The 22,306-nt window shown below is 40.7% G+C and overlaps 1 protein-coding gene across 2 annotated transcripts in view; it reads right to left on the bottom strand.

The window, feature by feature from the left end:
• Window positions 1-432: 432 nt before the first annotated feature.
• The window catches only part of LHFPL3 (LHFPL tetraspan subfamily member 3), a 140,175-nt gene continuing 118,301 nt past the window's right edge, over window positions 433-22,306 (bottom strand). The window contains exons 3-4 of one of the 2 annotated variants that reach the window (XM_075208762.1): window positions 17,114-17,140; window positions 433-2,785 (exon numbers count right to left, since the gene is read on the bottom strand). In XM_075208762.1, coding sequence (XP_075064863.1) covers window positions 17,124-17,140 — 17 coding nt within the window. In that variant the 3' untranslated portion in view covers window positions 433-2,785; window positions 17,114-17,123. The remainder of the gene's footprint in view (window positions 2,786-17,113; window positions 17,141-22,306) is intronic. The other variant, XM_075208763.1, reaches the window with a different exon arrangement.

The following is a 22,306-nucleotide window of genomic DNA, read 5'->3' as shown; positions in this document are numbered from 1 at the left end:
CTTGTTGTGTCAGTGTAGCTAACTTAATCTAAATTATTTAAATACTTTTTACATTAACTAAATCTGTGGTTGGCTGTCTCTTCCCTTTTTATTTATTAATCTTTATTGTCAATAATTTTATTACCATTGTCAAAATTAAATTCCTGAAAAAAATAGCAAAACACATCAATGCTTAATAATAATTCTACAATTATTGTTCACACACTAAGACATAGTATGCCACTGAAATGTCAACCAAATATTGTCAATCTTCAGAGTTAAATCCATAAGGGCAATTTACAATACAACCACAGCATAGATGGGTCCAGGAGACAAAAACATTTTTTTTTATTTAAAACAAAACTGCATTAAAATAAACCTTACCATGACATTATGTGAATAGTCTGTAAACAATGTACTTCAGCAAAACTACTGAATGAGGATTGGCACATATTCTATTAGACATATGAATTAATTTTATTGTCAAGAATCATAAATATATATGCTTCATTGAAAATGCTGGTACAGTATGTTCCAAAAAAAATATGCAAATTGCTAGTGTGATAAATATGAATTTCAAACACCCTATCCTTATATGGTTAGATTAAACGGATAGTTGATTCACTACAACAGGACCAGCACTTAATGGAGAATTACCATTTTTTCTTCTCAAACTGCACATAGTATAACCATACCTTGTGAATCACAGGGTATATATATTCCAGAGATTTTACTTACAAACATATATCCTTAAAATCATTGATCTGCATTCCAACAGGAATTCCTAAAGTTACATTTGAACACTCGGGACACAAAAAAAAAAGTGCTCTCATGAGCTATCCTGCAGAGCATGTGGAAGGCAGATAGATGAAAATTGTAGTCTAAACATTGGTAAACTGATTTCAAACAATTCTACCTACATTATCCTGCACAAGTTATGCTTGTTTTAGTTTACTGGAAACACAATGATTTACTAATTTATACTTTCCCTTCAAGCACTTAGTCCTGTACAATCAAATATGGGATAACATACCACTGTGTTATATTAGAAGAATATAACTAAGAACTTAAGACAAGACTTCCAGCCAGAATTCCTTTTTAAGGGAATACAAATCCCATGGTGTCGTGTTAATATCCACAGCATCAACAGAGGTGATGAACTAAAACAGGAATTATAACATCACTGACCTCTGCATGTAAGCAATAGTACCAACAATTATGATAATATAATTTACAGGAGAATATAACAGTACAAACTTTAATCTCTTTATTATAAACTATTTACAGTACTACTGTAAGTGACTAAGAACACAGAACATCACCATATACAATCAACGCTTGCTATTTTTGGGGATCATAAGTTAGCCATTTTTGTATGTCTTGCAATTTAAAAAGTAAGTTTGATACATGTTAAACATTATTTATTCCACGTTGAAACAATAGATGTTTTACCCCATTGTAAAATTACCACAACAAACATTGGGGCTGGAAATTACAGCTATATGAAGAAACTATTGTGAAATCAATGGTCAACAATACTTACATGTAAGAATTGTGGACACTGTGGTTTACTATATCTATATATATATATATATATATATATATATATATATATATATATATATATATATATATATATATTATATATATTCAACATGTCTAGCCTTGACAAATTTATGTCTTCACAGTAAGACTAGCGAAACATTCTAAGAGCCTGAAATACTAACTTTTTCGTATGCGGAGAAAACAGGATCAACAGTTTCTGTATGATCTGACAAGTTAAATCTATCGTCCATCGTAAGGTACATTTACTGTAACTAAAGGACACAAGGTTTGAAAGGGAAGAGTTATCTACCTGAAAAGTACAATCTCTTTAGACTGTTTCAATTCCGGAATGAAGATTTAGTAAAACACTATTATAACTTATTGGTTCAAGTACAAGATAGACTTTTTGTACTGTTAATAGAAATTAGATCGTCCCGAGCCATGACTTCAGGTCTATGTCCTGTTAACATCTGTATTAAAACTGAACACAGTATTACATTTATATTCTTGTTATCTATGTTTTTTTCCTTATGTCTGACAGATGTGAAATGTGGGTAATTACTTATAGCAAATACAATCTTTTTTCAAGTACTGACAGCAAATCGAAGACTAATTTTTCTTATGAAGATTGGTATCTTTGTGTTCACTTAAACAAGTGTAAACTTGTTTTAATCGTCATGTACTGTGCATAATTATTCGAATAAAGCATGAAATATATCTAAAAAAGTTTATCACTAAAAGCATTATGCTCTCGGATAATTTGCACATTTATAAATGGTCTACTATAAAAGTATATACTACTATAACATTGCACGCTATATGTAAATTAAATTCTGAGTTTGATCTACAATTCTATACAATGTTTATGAAGAAATCAGTGAGAATAACAGGCCATTAAAAATGGGTGGATTGTTGTTTCCATTTTATTTGTAGTAATAAATCTAGGAAAGATCTGGCAGGTGTATAACTTTTGTGCAATGTTTTAAAAGGAATTGTTACCTATGTATGATACACCAAATACCATTTTACCCAATAACTGTATTGTAGTCCCAGGCACACATGAATCAGAGTAGTATGTAGAAAATGGGAAATAATCCGAGACGGTTCAGAGAAGCATATTCTTCTGTTCTAAGCTGATTTTGTAAAAGTAACTTCTGAAATATTGTCTTTGTACATTGAAATCTTCTCCATATGTAACGATGGTATACAAAACCATTTCCATGTGTCCATGTGCTTGTCAGTGAACATTAATTTAGAAGCACTGCAGAGAGAGAGAGAGAGAAAAGAAGAAAAAGTTACTCATTAATAAAGTGACTGTAAACAGGGTTAGCAAAGTAAACTGCATCTAAGATCATTTCTCTATTTATCAGAAAGACATTACAACATAGTGTCAGAATTTGTAAAGAGCAACCATAGTAAATAGCATTCAGTCAATAAACCCAGGGGCAGACTTTTCATTGGACAAGAAACCACACTCCTAACAAAACCATTTTCGCCGGCAAAGCCTGATGTAGGATTCTTTAGTTTGTCCCATTACTTTTGGTCCCTTAAAAAGTGTGAAGCACATATAGAAACTGTTGTAATTCCTACACTGTTCACCTGATTTGGATGTAAATACCCTCAAATTAAAGCTGAAAGTCTGCAGTTAAAGCACATCTTGTTAGCTTCATTTCAAATCCAATGTGGTGGTGTATAGAGCCTAAAATATGAGAATTGTGTCAATGTCCCAATATTTATGGACTTGACTGTATGTATATATATATATATATATATATATATACACACATACACCGTATTTCCCCATGTATGAGGCGCTCCCATGTATAAGACGCACATTAATTTTGGCCCCGAAATTTGAAAAAAAAATATTACGGTAGCTGTCAAAAAAGGCAGGGAGAGTGTGATGGCTGGCTGCTCTGATTGTGATCAGAGCAGCTTGGCAGCACACTCTCCCTGCAATCACCCCCCGCTGCCTCTGTGCCTCTGTTCCCCCTCCTCCTGGATCCCGGCTGCCACTCTGCCTGTCCCCCTCCTCTTGGATCCCCGCTGCCACTCTGCCTGTCCCCCTCCTCCTGGATCCCCGCTGCCACTCTGCCTGTCCCCTTCCTCCTGGATCCCCGCTGCCACTCTGCCTGTCCCCCTCCTCCTGAATCCCCGCTGCCACTCTGCCTGTTCCCCTCCTCCTGGATCCCCCCCCTGCTGCCACTGTAATGCTGCCCCGCTCCCCCTTGATCCCCCTGCTGCCCCTGTAATGCTGCCCCGCTCCCCCTCGATCCCCCCTGCTGCCCCTGTAATGTTGCACCGCTCCCCCTCGATCCCCCCTGCTGCCCCTATAACGCTGCCCCGCTCCCCCTCGATGCCACTGTAATGGCCCCCCCCCCCCCCCTGCATCCCCGCTACCCCTGTATAAGACGCACCCAGGTTTTAGACCCAAAATTTTGGGGAAAAAGGTGAGTCTTATACATGGGGAAATACGGTGTAATATATATATATATATATATATATATATATATATATATATATATATATATATCTATCTATATATCTATATATCTATATATATACACACATACACACACACGCACGCACACACACACATATACTACACACATATACACACACCACACCAATTATTCCATTTATATAACCTACAATCATACTGCAGTATCACATCACATAGCATACATTTAACCTATGCACTACCAACTCCAATGTTTCCAGTTTCCGTATCACGTGTAACTCTGTCCCAATTTATCTCACTGATCTCAGCATTAATTAACAGCAACAATATCCTTATACATTATATTTATTTTTATTTATTTATAAGGTGCAACAGATACAGATGCAAGTAACAAATAGATGAGGTAATACACATAAGTAGCACAGATGGGTGTGAGTAAAGCTATGGGATTCACATAGTGTGCAGCAAAAGACATGACAGGACGTACAAAGGGGTTAGACAGTAGACAGCCATGGGACAATAGGCAGAGAGCACCCTGCCCACAAGAGCTTACATTCTAGAGAGAGGGATTATAAAAGAGTGTAGGACCAACTGGGAAAAAATGGAGATGGCAGGTGAGGAAGAAGAGGTGATGGACAGAATGGTTAGGAGGTGGTAGGATTGGCAGGTGAGTGAGGGTAAGGAGCTCAAACTGAATTCTGAAAAGGATAGGGAGCTAATGAAGGGATTTACGCAGAGTAGCAACAGAAGGCGTGTGATGGGAGAGTTAGTTGAGCATAGCCGCAGCATTCTGTACAAATTGAAGGTCGAAAAAGTGAATCAGGAAGGCCAGCGAGAAGGATGTTGCAATAGTTGAGATGAGAAATGATGAGTGAATGGACCAGGATTTTGGTTGGTTTCTAAGAGGAAGGGACAGGTTTTCATGATGTTACGGAGGAGGAAGTGGCAGGATTTGGTGAGACATGAAATGGGTAAAGCTAAGTCAGGGGGTAACAGAAGAAAGAGTGATGTTGTCAACCAAGAGGGAGATATTGGTAGGGACAGCAACATTGACAGGTGGAAATATGATGAGCTTAGATTTGGATATGTTCAGTTTCAGTAAGCGCTGTGACATCCAAGTAGTTACAGTTGAAAGACCGCTAGATACCCCAGTTAGAAAGGCGGGAGAGAGGTCAGGTGAGGAGAGAAAGATTTGCGTGTCATCAGCATAAAGGTGGTAATAGAGGCCAAATGATTGAATAAGTTCACAAAGAGAAGTGGTGTAGAGAAAGAAGAGCAGATGGCCAAGGACAGAGCTTTGGGGGAGTCCAATAGCAAGAGGAAGAGTGGGGTAAGGACGAGTCTGAAGCAGGCACGTTAAAAGAGCGGCCAGAGAGGTAGGAGGCAAACCAGAAGAAAGCAGTTTCGCAAAGACCTAGGGTGTGAACAGGGCCGGATTAAGGGAATGGAGGCCCCTGGGCTAAGGGCGTCTCCATTCCCCCATGAGGCCCCCAATGTGAGCCACCCCCCTAAGCGCTTACCTGTCAGTTCAGTCCTCCGTCCCCGGCGCGCTGTGAGCTCCTTACTGAGGAGATCTCGCGAGAGTTCACTCGCGAGATCTCCTCAGTAAACAGATTACTGAGCGCCAGGGACGATGGAGGGTTTGGGCTTGGGCCTGTAGTGTGGAGTAAAGATGTGGGAAGCCATGTGGGGAAGTGTTGAATGAAGAGGAATAAGGTATAGGAGATGTAATAATTAAGACCTTGCAGAGTCATGAAATAGGAGAGTGGTCCAAAGTCCAGTCTAAACTTAGTTACAACTCATCATACTTGAGATGGCAGGCAAAGCCTTGAGAAGGTTTGAAATATAAGGATTAGATAGAAAACTGAAACAGCTGTTGCAGGGGAAGGGAATGGCTGAGCAATCTGAACAGCAGTCTGATTAAACAAAGGGGATGTTGCAGATAAATAAACTGATAAAACAAACTTTCTAGAGGTGAGAAGGAAATAAGTTCAGAGCTCAAAATAGAGTTCTTGAGTGTTAGGCTGCCGGTTTCATCACTAACTTGCAGAACAGATGACAGAGGTCTTCACCTTTAGCAGCCACCTTTCCCGTAGAGCTTTATGTGCTTACAGGTACTCAGATGCCCCCAGGACTTAACTCTTAGCGTAGTGCAAGTTCGTTATACAACACCGCAGTGGCAGGCCAGAGGAGGCTGAGTAGATGGTAGCGGATGGTCAGGCGTAGCCGAGGTCAAGGGTCACAAGCAAGGTATAATGGTCATATAACATGCCAAGGGTCAGGGTCACAGGCAAAACAGCAGAGTCCAAGATACAGGCCAAAAGGTCAAGGTCACAGATAAGCAGGCAAGGTCCAAGGTACAGGCAGAGGCGCACAACAGTAAATCAGCAATACAGGAATCCAGAGCAGGTCAGCAACAGTACAGACTGAACACTATAACCGGCAGGGAGGCTAAGCCCTTCTTGCCTTAAATACTGGTACTGGCCATTCAGTGCTTCACCCTGAAAACATCCCCAGGCAGCAACTAATTAATCCCCTGGCTGCTAATTGGCCTACAGACTATGACACGCGCTCCCAGCTGATCTATATTGCCGGGGCGCGATACAATTAACTTCGGCGTCCGGCCGTTCCCCTGGCAACGGTGGGGCCGAATACTGGGAGTGGCGTCCCGTTCTTCATAGAGACGGCCGGGACACCAGGAGAAGGCAGAAGAGAGTCGCGGCTCCTGACATTGAGATATAAAGTTTGCTGCCAGGGAGAGATGGAAACATCAGGAATAAACTATGGAGTTGCAGGTGAATGCTGAATGTTGTCCTCATGTAGCTGTATTTCCTGGTAGAATGTTCCCCTCCAGTTGTGCTATTGTTCAAGTCATTATAATCATCCACCATTGTATTGGAAAATCCATCATAGGAAAAGGTCCAAGAAGAAATGATGAAGGGGCTAGGGGTTAAATATGTGGAGAGAGAGAACAAGAGGCAATTGTGTTGACTTTATAATTTAGATCTCTTGGAGGAGCACAGTAAGGAATTGGTCTGCAATCTCTTCCTACAGTGAAAGCCATGCTCTCTTTTGAGTGATGTGGCATAGCTCTGTGTATTGATATGTGAATAGACGGTCTGTGTTTGTTAGCAAATCAGTTTCTCAAGATTTTGTGAACAATAGCAATGTAGCCGATTCAAACATATGTCCTAGGACAAATAAAGCCAAAGGAAAACAAAGAAGGGGGATGGATGTCTGTATCAAAATGAAGGATCCCTCATTACCAATCTGTCAAAGTTCGGAGGTCTAGGAATGCCCAAAGTGTTTGCCCATTTTAGCACCACCCCTTCTGAGGCACGGAGTCTAACGGAGAGGGAGGTTTTCACCAAGGACTCCCGCAAGGGAGTATGGACTTAGCAGCTCCCCAACCACAGATCGCAGGCCTCTCAGAGGGTAACGGTCAAAACCAGAAGGAGAGCCAGGAGTATAAAAGAACACAGCGGATAAAATGTTCTAGTAGCACTGTAACACTGTATTGAACATTTTGCTAGAAGGGAGGTCTGTAATAGAATCCATGGAGATGAATGACCATGGTTTGGATGAAAGAGGTAGCAGAATTAAGGGTCCTGCAGAATTCGACCGGGGAGTCTTATGCTATGCACAAATACAGCAAGCTGCCACAAACTGATTGGTATCGGTGCGAAGGGTAGGCCACCAATAATTCTGAGAGAATATCTTGATGGTCTTGACAACTCTAGAATGACCGATAAAAGGGAGAGGCATGACCCCATTGGAATAATCTCTTACAGAGAGGTGGAGGGACGAAGGTCTTGCCCGGAGGAGAGATGATAGTGGATGTAGCTTGGAGTGTCTTAGGATCTAGGATTAGACAGGGAGAGGACTCCAAAGATTCAGGCTCGTGGAGAAATGCTCGAGAAAGTGCGTCTGTTTTCTTGTTCTTTGAACCAGGTCTAAAGGTAATATGTAGGTTAAACCTGGGGGAAAAAAAGAGACTAACATGCCTGGATTTAGGCAATGAGCAGATTGAAGATAAAGTAAGCTCTTATGATCTGTGGTGATGTTAACAGGAAACTGGGAGCCTTCCAGAAGATACCTCCAGAGAGTGCTAAATTCAGGGCTAGGAGCTCCTTGTCCCCGATGGCATAGTTTCTCTCTGCTGGTAGGAACTTACGAGAGAAGAAAGCGCAAGGGTGACACTTCTACTCCAAGGAGGAGAACTGGGAGAGTACTGCTCCAACTTCTACAGCCGAGGCATCAACCTCCACGAAGAAGGGTAAGGTGGGGTCCGGTTGTCTGAGAATGGGTGCGGAAGAAAGGGCAGACTTGATGATTTAAAAGTTTCAACCAGGGGGCCAGACTGTAGTTTCCGCCTCCTATCATGTAAGAACTACAATAGGAGACTATTGTAGAGTAACCTTGGATGAACTGTCTGTAATAATTGGCAAAACCAAGGAAACATTGAATTACTTAGATCGCAGAGGGAAGAGGCCAGTCAAGAATGGCTCGCACCTTTTCTGGATACATTTCCAGGCCGGAACCAGATACAATATAACCTAGGAAGGCTGTCTGGTGGGTTTCAAAAGAGCACTTCTCGAGCTTGCAGAATAATTGATTCTTCCGAAATCTGGTAAGTACTTCAACCAATTGCCTGCAGTGAGAGGGTAAATATCGTGAAAACACTAGTATATTGTCCAAATATACCACAACACAGGAGTATGATAGATCTCTGAAGATTTCATAAACAAAAAAAACTCTGGAACACCGCTGGAGCGTTACAGAGCCCAAAGGGCATGACCGGGTACTCATAGTGGCCATCTCTGGTGTTGAAAGCGGTCTTCCATTCATCACCCTTGTGGCTTCTGTTCAAATTGTAAGCTCAACAAAGGTCCAATTTGGTGAACACTTAAGCTCCCTTAATCCTGTCAAAAAGTTACTTCACGAGTGGGATGGGATATCGATTTTTGATTGTGATAGCATTCAAACCCCTGTTATTGATGCATGGGTGCAAGGAGCAGTCTTTTTTTTTTTTTTACAAAGAAAAAACTAGCACTAGCTGGTGAGTTGGAAGGCCGAATAAATCCATGCTGGAGGTTCTCTTCAACATATTCTGTCATGGATTGGATTTCAGGAATATATAGCCGGTACACCTGACCTCTAGGAGGAGTACTGCAATGCTGGAGATCAATAGGACAGTTCCACGACCCAGTGAGGAGGCAAGGTTTCGGTGTGAATTTTATAGAAAACATCTGCGAAGGAGGCATAGTGAGGAGGCAACAGCGACCTAGAGGGTTCAAAGGAAGAAGACACAACTTGCAGCGGTTTCACTTGAGCAAGACAACGGGAGTGAAAAAGAGGACCCCAGGCTAGTATCTGGGAGGTGTTCCTGTCGATATGAGAGGAGTGTTGTTGGAGTCAGGGAAGTCCCAAAATAACAGGATTGGTGACCTGAGGAGGGATAAGGAATGAGTTAGAGGCTTGGTCCGGCAGTAGATGTTCTATTAGCAATTCTACTTCCGTCTATAGCCGTGATGACAATAGGCTGAGGAAGAAATTCGGTAGGTAGGGACAGGCGTTTCACCAGGGCAGTGGAGATGAAATTGCCAGCCGCCCCCGATTTGTTTACATTTAAAGTGTATTTTGACGTCCCCAGCCTGACCACCCTGGTACAGGTTAGGGCCTGACGTTTCCCTGACGCTTGGGACAGGAAGCAATGCGGTGTCCCGGCTCCACACAGTAGCTACAGAGATTGTTGGAAATCCTTCATTGACTCTCCTCAGGCGAGCGTCTTGACCGGCCAGTTTGCATTGGTTCTTCGGTGGAAGCTGGCGGAATAAATCGAGGGGCCAACCTGAGGGCAGGGCGATGAGGGACCTCGTTCTCGGAAAACCTTTCTCTGAAACAAGTATCTACTCGATGGCAAAGTGAGATTAAGGCATCCAAATTGTTGAGAGGCTAGGACATTCTTTATCCTAACCGAAAGTCCATTACAGAAGGCTGCGATAAGGGCCTCATTGTTCCAACGAAGTTCAGAGGAGGGAGTGCGAAACTGGATTACATATTGCGAGACTGAGTGGGAGTCAGGGCGAAGTCTGAGTATACTAGAGGATGCAGAGGAAACACGGCCCGGTTTGTAAAAAAATTTCTAGTAAGATGCGATGAAGGTTGCAGAGTCGTGAAGAATGGGGTCATCCCATTTCCAGAGTGGGGATGCGCAGGCTAGTGCCTGTCCGGACAGCAGAGAGATGATGTAGGCAACTTTGGAGCGACCGGAGGGAAAATTGTGTGGAAGCAGCTCAAACTGGATCGAGCACTGATTCAGGAATCGTCGGCATATTTTTGGGTCACCATCAAACTTTTGGAGAGATGGTAACCTTAAAGTGGAGGCGGATGCACCTGCAAAAGGAGCTGAAGAGTCGGGGCTGCTGCCGCCGGAGGAGCAGGGAGATTTCCCTGGATATTATCTAGACGAGCCGCCAGCGCTTGCAAACACTGGAGGAGTTGAATCTCGGTGGCATCTTGCTGCTCAACACTTCCAACAAGATGTTGCAACATGTCCTTGGCAGTAGGTTCTCCATCGGTATCCATTTCAGGCCAGATCTTACTGTCACAGTTCGGAGGTCTAGGAATGCCCTTAGTATTTGCCCGTTTTAGCACCACCCCCTTCTGAGGAGCGGGGTCTAACGGAGAGGGATGTTTTCACTAGGGACTCCCGCAAGGGAGTATGGACTTAGCAGCTCCCCAACCGCAGGTTGCTGTCCTCTCAAAGGGTAAGGGACGAAACCAGAAGAGCCAAGAGTATAAAGGAACACAGCGGATAAGATGTTCTAGCAGCGGCTACAAAAGGAAGACCTGTGAGGCTGGAAGCGCCAATGAGTTAGGAACACACCGGATAAGAGGTTCTGCAGCAGCGGTTGTAAAGGAGATCCTGTGGAGCTGGGCAGTGCCTATGAGTCAGGAACACAGCGAATAATAGTTTCTGCAGCAGTAGTTACTGAGGAGATCCTGTGGAGCTGAAAGCAGGACAGGCAACAAAGCACTGGCTTTGACACATCTAACTAGGAGGAGAGACCTGAAGATCTGGCACACAACAAATGCAGGAAGTGCCTATTATAATGAATCAATCAGCTGATAGGTGTCTGCGCATGCGTAGAACCCAGCAATATGGCGACTGCAGCGTTCGTCCGGGGAAGAGGAGTCTGGAAGTCAGGTAAGTAACACGCTCATCTGATCAGCGGGTCTGAGCGGTGACACAATCAATCAGCAATTTTATGTTATGTCTAATGCAAATCAGATCATTGTACTAAACTTACAAAGTGCACTGAAAAGCACATTAGTTTTGCACTGGTGCACCTATATGTTTCACCCAGTGCATTTCAAAATTCACACCTAATCTTACTGTCGGTAGATGTCTCTGCAAAATAAAAGTGTGCTTAAGTTTGTAGGGAGGCAGAAAGCCATGAAAAGTATCACTATGCAAAAAGATCTCCTAAAATACTGCTTTGCTTAGCTTTATTTATGGTTTAAAATTGAGGGGATACTGCTGTCTCTTTTGTGTGCTTCAATAATTTTTATTTTTATATTTGGCAAAGTGCACCTAGAAATACAGTTCTCTAACTGTAAATGGAAGATGCAAAATGCATTCATTAAAAATGTATAGCATGGGATATAACATCCACCAGTTCAGAGCTGCTGCAAATTTCAATCCGGCCGTTTTGTAAACAGAAAATGAGGTCCAATGAGGGCAATGTCTAAATGGTTACTATGGTTTTAGTGTAGATTTGCATAATTCAACTGTGACAGCAATTCTGTGAATATTTTAAAATCTATACATTGAAAAATATTTCTACAATGGTATCAACAAGATCTAATACTTACAGGATTATTTAGGAAATGGTAATGTTTCTGAAAATTGATTTAAGCAACTTGATCTAAATCAAGCTCCAATAGCATGTATTATCTTGTTAGTGACTATGGTAAATTCAGTTAAAATACCACCAATCCAATCATTAGCAATTCATTCCAGCTCTGCTCCTTCATTGTATAGCTTTAACTCCAGATTCACTTTGTTGTCATAAATATACAGACTACTATTGAAAATATCTGATTGCTCAGGAAATACAAAGATTGGTACATGTATTTTTCAATCAAAGAATGTCTGTAAATATGTTACCATATTATTAATTTATCACAGCAATATTTTTTCTAATAATGTGCATTCATTTTACCCTGACACTTCAAGTGAAGAGGAGATACTTTAGTGTTCTGGGGTAATAATCATAGTCATAGCTACAGCATGCCAGAATTAAACTTTTCACATTCACTAAAATTTGTGGAAATGCCAGAAAATCAATGTTCCCAACATTATCCACTCTTTTGTTGCAGAAAAAAACTTGTATACCTGCCAATACATTAAAAAGCTCCCCATAAATGATGGTGCCAAAGCACATCATGTTCATCTTCATTTTTCCAGAACTCGAAACAGATATATGCCCAGAGAGCAACCTCACCCACTGAAAAAATATAAAAGGGAAACAGAATAAATATGAAAAAAATACTCCAGATTTAAAAAGTTTCTGCAATTACCAAGTATAGGCAGTGGTCGAAGTGGGGTGTATACGGTGATATGCCTTACCGCCACTTCTCCTACTGCCTTTATTGTAAAACTATTAAATTCCATTCACTTACGTTCCCATTACAATTTTTTATACCGTCGCTTCTAATTTTCCACTTCAACCACTGAGTATATAAAATATGCATACGTTACAGACTATTTCAGAAGTGCTCAACTTTTTATTAGTAGTGACCCTGAGGGACAGTGTGTCATTTTTTGAAAAAAAATCTGAAAAGATGCAATGATTTCTTTTAGAATACCTATCTGATAGGAAACCCCCCCCCCCCCAAAAAAAAAACATTCTGTGATACCACTTGGGGTCTCGATTTTCAGTTTTTATGATGGCAATTTGCATATACTTCAGAATATCATGAACAGTGATCAGACGAATTGTTACTAATTTCAAGGTCCCTCTTTGCCATGACAATGAACTTTATCTCAAAAACAACATTTCCACTGCATTTCAGCCCTGCCAGAATAAGGCCCAGCTGACATCAATCAGTGATTCTCTCGTTAACACAGGTTGACAAGGACAAGGCTGGAGATCACTCTGTCATGCTTATTGAGTTAGAATAACAGACTGGAAGCTTTAAAAGGAGGGTGGTGCTTGACATCAGTGTTCTTCCTCTATTAACCATGGTTACCTGCAAGGAAACACGTGCAGTCATTATTGCTTTGCACAAAAGGGCTTCACAGGCGAGGATATTGCTGCTAGTAAAATTGCACCTAAATCAACCATTTATCGGATCATCAAAGAACTTCAAGGAGAGAGGCTGTTTGGGGCATCTGGAAAAATGCTTGTCCGGATAAGGAAAGGTGAGCGCTACCATCAGTCCTGTGTCATGCCAACAGTAAAGCATCCTGAGACAATTAATGTGTGGGGTTGTTTCTCAGCCAACGGAGTGGGCTCATTCACTATTTTGCCTAAGAACATAGCCATGAATAAAGAACTGTACCAAAACATCCTCCAAGAGCAACTTCTTCCAACCATACAAGAACAATCTGGTGAAGAACAATGCTTTTTCCAGCATGATGGAGCACCTTGTCAAAAGTGATAACTAAGTGGCTCTGGGATCAAAACATCAAAATTTTGGGTCCATGGCCAGGAAACTCCCTAGACCTTAATCCCATTGAGAACTTGTGGTCAATCCTCAAGAGGCGGGTGTACAAACAAAAACCTACAAATTCTGACAAACTCCAAGCATTGATTAGGCAAGAATGGGCGGCCATTGGTCAGCATGTGGCCCAGAAGTTGATATACAGCATGCCAGGGCGAATTGCAGAGGTCTTCAAAAAGAATGGTCAACACTGCAAATATTGAATCTTTGCATAAACTTAATGTAATTGTCAATAAAAGCCTTTGACACTTATTAAATGGTTGTAATTTTACTTCAGTATACCATAGCAACATCTAACAAAAAGGTCTAAAAAACGCTGAAGTAGCACACATTGAAAAAAACAATACTTGTGTCATTCTCAAAACTTTTGGCCATGATTGTATACTTTCTAGGGGTGTTTCTAATTTCCGGTCTCTATTTACAGTTGGAAGGGACTAATCCACCGCAATGGTTGCCATGGAGAATATTAGAGGAAAGCGGTGACCTCAGAATTTGGGAAGTCCTTTATTCAATTAAAGCTTATTTAAAATGGTGTATACATGTATTTTTATTTATACTGTTTTGTATAAGGGGCCAGGGCTTTTGGGGATCCCATCCATTACATACCAGAGCCACTGGGATGGCTAGACCATACTTCCCAACTTGTTTCCTCTGCTCTGCAGGAGATTCCAGAGAGGAAATAGGAATGCAGATGGGGGTGTGGTGCAGCGAATCATGTCATGTAGGCCTTCATCCAGTCTACTTCACTATGAAGTGAGTGTCACACACCAGGCTCTCAGGTTCTGTCACTTACCTCTACGCTGCCTTTCCAAGTTGTCCCTGCATTCCTCAGGATCTGCTGGTCTCAGACCTGTCTGTAAGATGCTGTCCAGTCTGTCTTCACTCCAGAGATCCCTCCAGAATCAGAGTATGGGCGTGGCCAACTTTGATTCGGTCACATGATTCCTCTCAGCCAATCAGGTGATAACAGCCTCCATTTCAGATTCCCTCCAAAACCAGTTAATGGGAGCTGCCATCTTGGATATAGTCACCTGATCCATCTCAGCAACTCAAGAGTGCTGCTTCTGCCTAGCTGACTGTAGTTTCCAATCAGGAATCAACAACAACTATAAGAGGACTTCCTGGAGCCCTTACCTGTTGCCAGTGCAATGCTGTATTTCAGACGCCAACCTGGTTCCCAGCAGTTTGCAATCTTGCTATCTATCTTGCTAGTCTTTGTCAAAGTCAGCAAATTGGATAAAGTAATTTCAATTAATATCGAGCAAACTTGATTGTCTTTGTCTGAAATTATGCGTAGAGCACGCTAGGGCGTGAAAGGGCGTATCCAGCCGCAACACGTGGCAATAACAGTTTTTACACTTTAGTATACATTCGCACAAACACACACATTTATAAATAGTACACATTAATCATAGTTGCAACACAGTTATTTATGTCGAAATATAGTAGTGTTTATGTGTAATATTATAAGTTATATGCATATTAGTGATACATATGGTTCAGGTTAAAGGATATGATATAATGTCTGATATCATATTAACCCCCTTTACATCAGAAGCTGTCCGGTGCATTCGGCGAAGAGATCGCACATTGCATACTCTAGTTATTGATGTTAGGGGATAAACCTTTAATATAATGCAGACTATAATATGCTAATGGACTGGTTGTAACTGGAGTTTTGGCGGGAAGAACAGAGCACATCCCCTGGAGAGATGACCCCCACCTTTGGATTCCTTAGATTGAACCAGCCTTTGATCTACAACCCCCTGGACCTTCCTTAAACCTGGACCAATAGGAGCAAGCCACAATATTTGCATTGTTTTACTGTATTTCTGTTTGCATATAAGCAGGAGCTTTTCATCCAGTGATCAGACATCTTGTCCACAGACTTCAGGACTGAATGACTGTTCGCTGGATCCAGAGCGCCTGCGATAAGGAACGGCTGTACTTACTATTATTTTGCTTGAATTATTCTGCTACCTTTTGAGAATAAATATTTGTGAGTTGGAAACACAAATCGAGATTTGACAATCGTTATTGGATAGCGATAAAACGCGCATAACATCTTGCTATTGATCCAGCTCTGACAGTGCAGTCTGCATTCTGGCTTCAGTCCGATTCCAGCACTACATTCCAGTTACAGCGATTCACTTCCAGCAAACTGTTTATTGCACTCCGGTAAAAGTATTCTGGTTTCTGTTTGCTCTCCTCTGCTAGTGTAATCACCATCGGCACCAGTCCTTTCACTACATGCAGAGGAACATTATCAGGCCACCCAGCTTTGTCCACGTAGTCACCAGTCCAGCTCCAGAGACACAACCCAATGCGGGTACAGACAGATCCTCAGATGCGACAGCGAGCAGGATGGGCTGCTCTTCCGGGAGACCTACTTGGAATTCAGGAGTCTCCCAAACAGTGGGCAAGTCTGTCCCAGACTCCATAGGCCAGGGAAGGTCAGAATGAAGCATTGATAGCCTCTGAGAGTGGAGCACACTGCTTTGTGACCTTACTTCCCATACAGGCATCAACCCTGCACTGACCGGCCTTGGACTGATTTTCGCTATAGCAGGGGCACACGTGGTCCATTTTTCAACAAGCAACTAGACAATTACCTCCACTCAGACCACATATGCTGAAGATTCATTAAGTCAAGCTGGGACATGAACAAAGTAATTTGATTCACAGAGCACAGTATACATGCACTACATACTTTTCCTTTCTCTGATATGCAAAGTACAATTCTGTCAAGATGACATTTGGTGGCAGAAAAGCCGGTAAAATGCTTCTTTAAATTACGAGCATGTTGACGATTAAACAAAATCTTACTGCGTTAAAAGACAATTTTACACTTGCTATATGTGAACATCTACTTTTAATTTTTTGGTTTAAGACAGAGAATTTATTGTTAGAGAAATAAACAAACTGTGTAGATACTCATCTGTATGAGGTCAACTTTTCATGGATAATAAAATGTGCACTAAACCTCATGCGTAGCAAAACTGCACTTAATGTGGTATTAGTGTTTAAGGTGTGCAGATGCATCTTTTATTTTTGTATGATTTGTGGGATGAAAATTGGAGGATACTTTCACAATCTTACTAAAAATGTCTGAAGATTAAAAAAAAACCTTCTAGATATGTTTGTCTAGCTTTCTATTTCAATGGTCAAATGTTTTAAACACACAGTTTCAAAAATGCAAACTTAATGCTGGTCCTATTGACACTAGTGGGATGTGTGAAACAGAATAAAATATACACATATTGGCTAACACTGCAGAAACACATTATAGCCACAAAAAGCCATGCAAATATAAAAGCGGAAGCACGTATATACATTTTACAACGTGGCCACCAATGTACCATGCGTACACATAATTTATCCTTACACTGTACATACCTTTTACATTTTAGGCATTTCCATCATCTGTAGAGAAGCGAAAATATGCTTGTTAGGGTTTAATTTAATTGGGAAAAAAAAAAAAATGATGGGAAATATGCATCTTCATATAAGGGCAGACTCTTAAACAGCCAGCTGCAAATACTCAGATAACCTGATCTGTGAGTGTGTGTGTAAGTTTAATAAAATGAATATGTATGTAAAATTAAAAAAATAAACTGTTTATTAAAAAATATTTGTTAATTATCTATATTATCTGTTTTCCATTCACATAATCTTTTGTGAAGGTCAGGCATACTCCCACCACCGCGTGTAAATAGGTAATGTTCGGGACCTGCTTATTGTTGCGCATCCAATCTACCACATATAACGCTGTTAATAATTGACCACTACATTCTCTTTGAATATGTTTATTTTGGTTACTTAGTTCTATACCTAGAGAGCTTAGGGGGTAAATTTATCAAGCTGCAGGTTTGAAAAAGGGGGAAATGTTGTCTATAGCAACCAATCAGATTCTAGTTTTTATTTAGTACATTCTACAAAATGACAGCCAGAATCTGATGGGTGGCTATAGGCAACATAGCCACTTTTTCAAACCCGCAGCTTGATAAATTTACTCCTAGGACTCTGAAAGTACCAAAGCATTATTAACCCACAGACACTTGGAAAGAGACACAGTACTCGTAATTGTTCCAACTAGTTTTCAAAATGGGCTGGTATACAGTGGTATGCCATAACGCCACTTCTCCTACTGCCTCCACTGTAAAGCTATCAAATTCCATTCCCTTACGTTTTCCATAAAGTCACTTCTAGATTCCAGATTTCGACCACTGGTTCCAACATATAAAAAACAATAACACTGAAACAAGATAAACATCTATTGCGCTCATTCGTGTAAAGCATAACTTTGGTTTACAATTTGTTTGCTTGCTTTTTGTTTAAAAAGAAAAAAAAAAAAGTTTATTTCATATGTTTAAAATACTTGTTTTATTCTGATTATTTACAAGTAGGAGGGTGGATATAAAAATATAGGAGAATAGAAAGGGAAGTAGTTTGAATACAATTGAAACTCTACTATTCATTATATACCTAAAATCGGTGAGGACTTGCAACAATAGCTCCAGATGACCACTGTCAGAAAACAATTACTGTGAGGACCACAAGACTAGTTCCAGATGACAGTTATTAGAGAACTATTCCCAATGACAGCTACAAACACTTTCTCTCAATTCCTGCAATCATCAATCTGCTAAGAACAAGCCCTTCAGGGAAAATATCAAGTCAATCAGAACATTTACTCACCTGTTTGTAGCCTTTATAACAGTGTTGGCTAACCTGTGACAATCCAGGTGTTGTGAAACCACAAGTCCCAGCATCCCCTTCCAGCAATAAGTTGCTATATATTAGCAAAGTATGCTGGGACTTGTAGGTTCACAACACCTGGAGTGTCACAGGTTAGCCAACACTGCTTTATAAAGTCCCTCAGTTCTACCAAACGTTTGAAGGAGCAAAGTTTGTTTTAGATTTGTCTGCTTGTGCTTTGCAAAAGACATGTTTTGTTTTACCTTCTATCATCTCCAATCCTATGACCTCTGTTTCATCCTCCACTATTCTACCTTCTACAATCCTTTGACTTCAGCTTGTACCTCACTACCACTCTTCCCAGGAAGTTGGCTCACAGCATTTGATATGCAAATTTTAGCTGCTTCTGAGGTATCACTACTCACAGTACCAGCCTCATGCTATATGAGGTGGGGGGAGGAAACCATTTCTTTTGTTCATTACGAATGATTTGAATATGGCCAATGTGTCTTAGAAAATAGAACATATTTATCATGTGGCATTTTGGATGTTTTTACTGAGCTGCATTGTGTTTATGTATTTCACGAGTTCCGCTTTTTGTTTAACTGCCAGGGAGAGGTCTTACCCTGTACCCCACTCTCCGATTATGACAGAAATATCTAAGGCTCTGTCTGATTTTCTAGAGGTTGCACTACCTAAGAATACACATTTTACACTTTGGTTCACTCATTCTCTTCCAGAATAGCTATTATCCTACTTAGTCACAGGTTGACCCTAAAAATGGCGTCCAGGTCCATCCTATTACATGGTCAGATCATGCAGCTATTTCAGCTGATCTATCAGGTTTAACTACACTCCATATATCCTCTATTTGGAGAATTAACAAAGCCTTCCTCCATAACCCTACATTGAAATTACAGGTTTGCAAACTCCTAGAGAAATATTTTGTTCTCAATAACTGGCTATGTATTTATCGTGGAATTCTGTGGGAGGCATATAAAGCTGTGGTAAGAGGCCATTTGATAAATACAGCTTCTAAAGTCAAGTACGTCAAGCTATTCAGAACAATAAAGCAGACTAAACAGCTTCAAGACGTTAAAACTCAGCATAAAGCTTTACCTGACCCAGATATCCTAGAGCCTCAGGAGAGTTTGAGAATAACACAACCTGGTCATTTCAGAACATAGCACACATAAATTGAAATAGCTCAAACGAATATTTCATGAAAAAGCAGATAAAGCTGATAAAATCTTAGCAAACAAATTAAAATTCCAAATGCAACCACTAAACTATTAAAACCTCCACTGAACATCTCACTTACAACCTTAAGGCTAGTGAGATAAATTACAAAATTACTACACCAACTTATATAATTTACCCCAAAACCTGCAGACCCCTCCTCTTCCACTTGAGGATCACAGTGAAAACTTCATGAGCAAAGTTAAATTCCCACAGCTTTCTCACCGATCAGTCCAATGGCTCAGTGCAGAAATTACAGCAGAGGAAATAAACAGGTCATTTAAGGTAGATCTCTCAGTGGGGATGTCTTCTCAGTGATCATTATAAAAAATATTTTGATATTTTCATTCCCCACCACACTAGCAACTCTGCTCTCCAGAACACACATTTCCCATATATTATGTCAGAAGCCAGAATAGTTGTTTTTCACAAAGGGAGGAAGGACCACAACTGTGCAAGTTACAAACCTCTCCCTCCTGAATAATGACCTCAAAATCTACACCAAAATCCAAGCTAACCCCTAAATAAAGCTCTTCCAGCATTGGACCACCATGACTAGTAGGACAGTGGGGTTTATCATAGAACATCAGGCGAGAGAGAATACAAGAAGAGCTGTAGATCTGATCCGAATTATTACTTCCAAGAAAATCCCATCTGTTATTCTTTGGATGCAGAGAAGGCAGTGTTGAACCAGCGCTGCAGTACCTCTGTTCTCCCAGAGGTGCTGCTGTTGTGAACTATAGACCTCTGCACCTTTGCTGTAGGGTTTAATCTAATTACCTGGTTTGATCATGCACACCTGCTTCCCTGACTATATATTCCAGCTTCTCACCTTCTGACCTTGTTGGTCATTAATTGTTACTCATGACCAGTATTCTATGTTCCAGCCTCCTGCTATTCTGATCCATGTTCCTGTGCTTGGACATTCTGCAAATCCAGTGTGCATCGTCCAGCATCCGTTTCTCAACATTCATGTGTCTAGAAACTTCCAGCATTGTACGTGATCAGCCTCTACTGTGAATTGGCCTGCTGTTTAGTGTGTTTTATCTGCTTTTCAGAGACTGATTTCTTGCATATTCTGCCATAACATTATCAGCTCCTCTTGCGAATTGGCCTGCTGCTTTTTGAGTTTTATCAGTTATTCAGACACTGTGATTTCATGCATAATCTGCCTTACTCTGATCAGCTCCTCCTATGAATTTGCCTGCTGCCTAGTGTTTTATCTGCTATTCAGAGAATGATTTCATGCATTTCATGTTAAACTCTGAGGGCCTGAGTCATTAAGGAAAGTAAGGCAAAAAAAAAGGAGTAAATGTTCTCTGGGACAAACCATGTTACGGTGCAAGGGGTGCAAATCAGTTTAATATCATGCACATAAGTTAAATACTGGCTGTTTTTTCATGTAGCACACAAATACTTAATAGCTTTATTTGTACACTGAAATTTAAAGTTGATCTCGGACATGCCCTACCCCAACTATAAATCTGTCCCCACATTTTACATTTACCTTCCCCTCCAATGCAACATGGTTTTGCCCGGATACAAAGTTACTCCTTTTTAATGCTTTACTCTCCTTAATGACTCAGGCCCTGAATCTGTTGTTTTGTTTTGCATTTTTTTGATCCTGCCATCTATGATTTTATCCTGGACTATACAATGTTTTTTGTTTATTTCGTAGAACACTCTTCAGCCTTAGGGCTCCACTATTTACTTTAAAGAGTGTGTTTTGTGCAGAAATAAATGTCATAATTTTTCGCATATTCCTGACTCCTCAGCAAGCATTGCAAACACACAGTTAATCCTAAAAGGCAGAATATCTTACATTGGAAACATGTGGTCTTTTATGAAAGATTTTGAAGGGTATATTTAGGAATTGTATACTTCCCCTCCAGTTAGAGTAATGTTTCATTGGAGCCCCCTCAAATGTGGTCCATATTCAAAATGGTGCCCTATCTCTCCCCCTAATTTTGCACTGGTGACTGAACCCTTAGCATAATTTATTCGGTTTTCTAAAGACTGCAGAGAGTGGAGGCTGTGGACTTTAATGATAACATCTTATTATTGGCCGATTATATTTTCCTGACTCTAAAACAACCACAAATTAGTCTTGCTAATAGAAATACATTTATAGACAATATGGTTATATTTTTTACTACAAAATCAACTTTACAATAATTACTTGGAAACTTCTGATAATCTCATAGCTGGGTAGCATCAAAGTCATCAAAATGAATACAATTCTGAAATTATTACATTACTTTCAGACCTTACCAGTCCATACTCAGTCTTTACTGAACTTCAGAGGTCTGCTAAAAATGGAGGGTGTCGCTTTCCAGACATTAAGCTTTACTATGTGACTGCATATTTAGCACATATAGCAGGAACTTTTGCCCCTTCCAACACAATCTCTTGGCTGGACATTGAGACTAAACATATAGCTCTCACCTCTCTTTTCTTCATTTGGGGCCTTTTAAATTTTCAGAGCAACCAATATTAATCTTCTTCAAACACTTATTATCGTAGATTTGTAAGGAGCCACAGTGTTTCACAGCACCGTACAGTAAGGAAAACAGGACATACATAAAACAAGGACATACAAGGCAGACAAAATAAATACAGACAGGAAAACAAAGCTATGGAGGACCATGCTCA

This window comes from Mixophyes fleayi, chromosome 4, assembly GCF_038048845.1.
Source record: "Mixophyes fleayi isolate aMixFle1 chromosome 4, aMixFle1.hap1, whole genome shotgun sequence".
Lineage (NCBI taxonomy): Eukaryota > Metazoa > Chordata > Amphibia > Anura > Limnodynastidae > Mixophyes > Mixophyes fleayi.
Note: the sequence above shows the minus strand (reverse complement) of the source record. Positions and strands in the feature narration are given on the sequence as shown.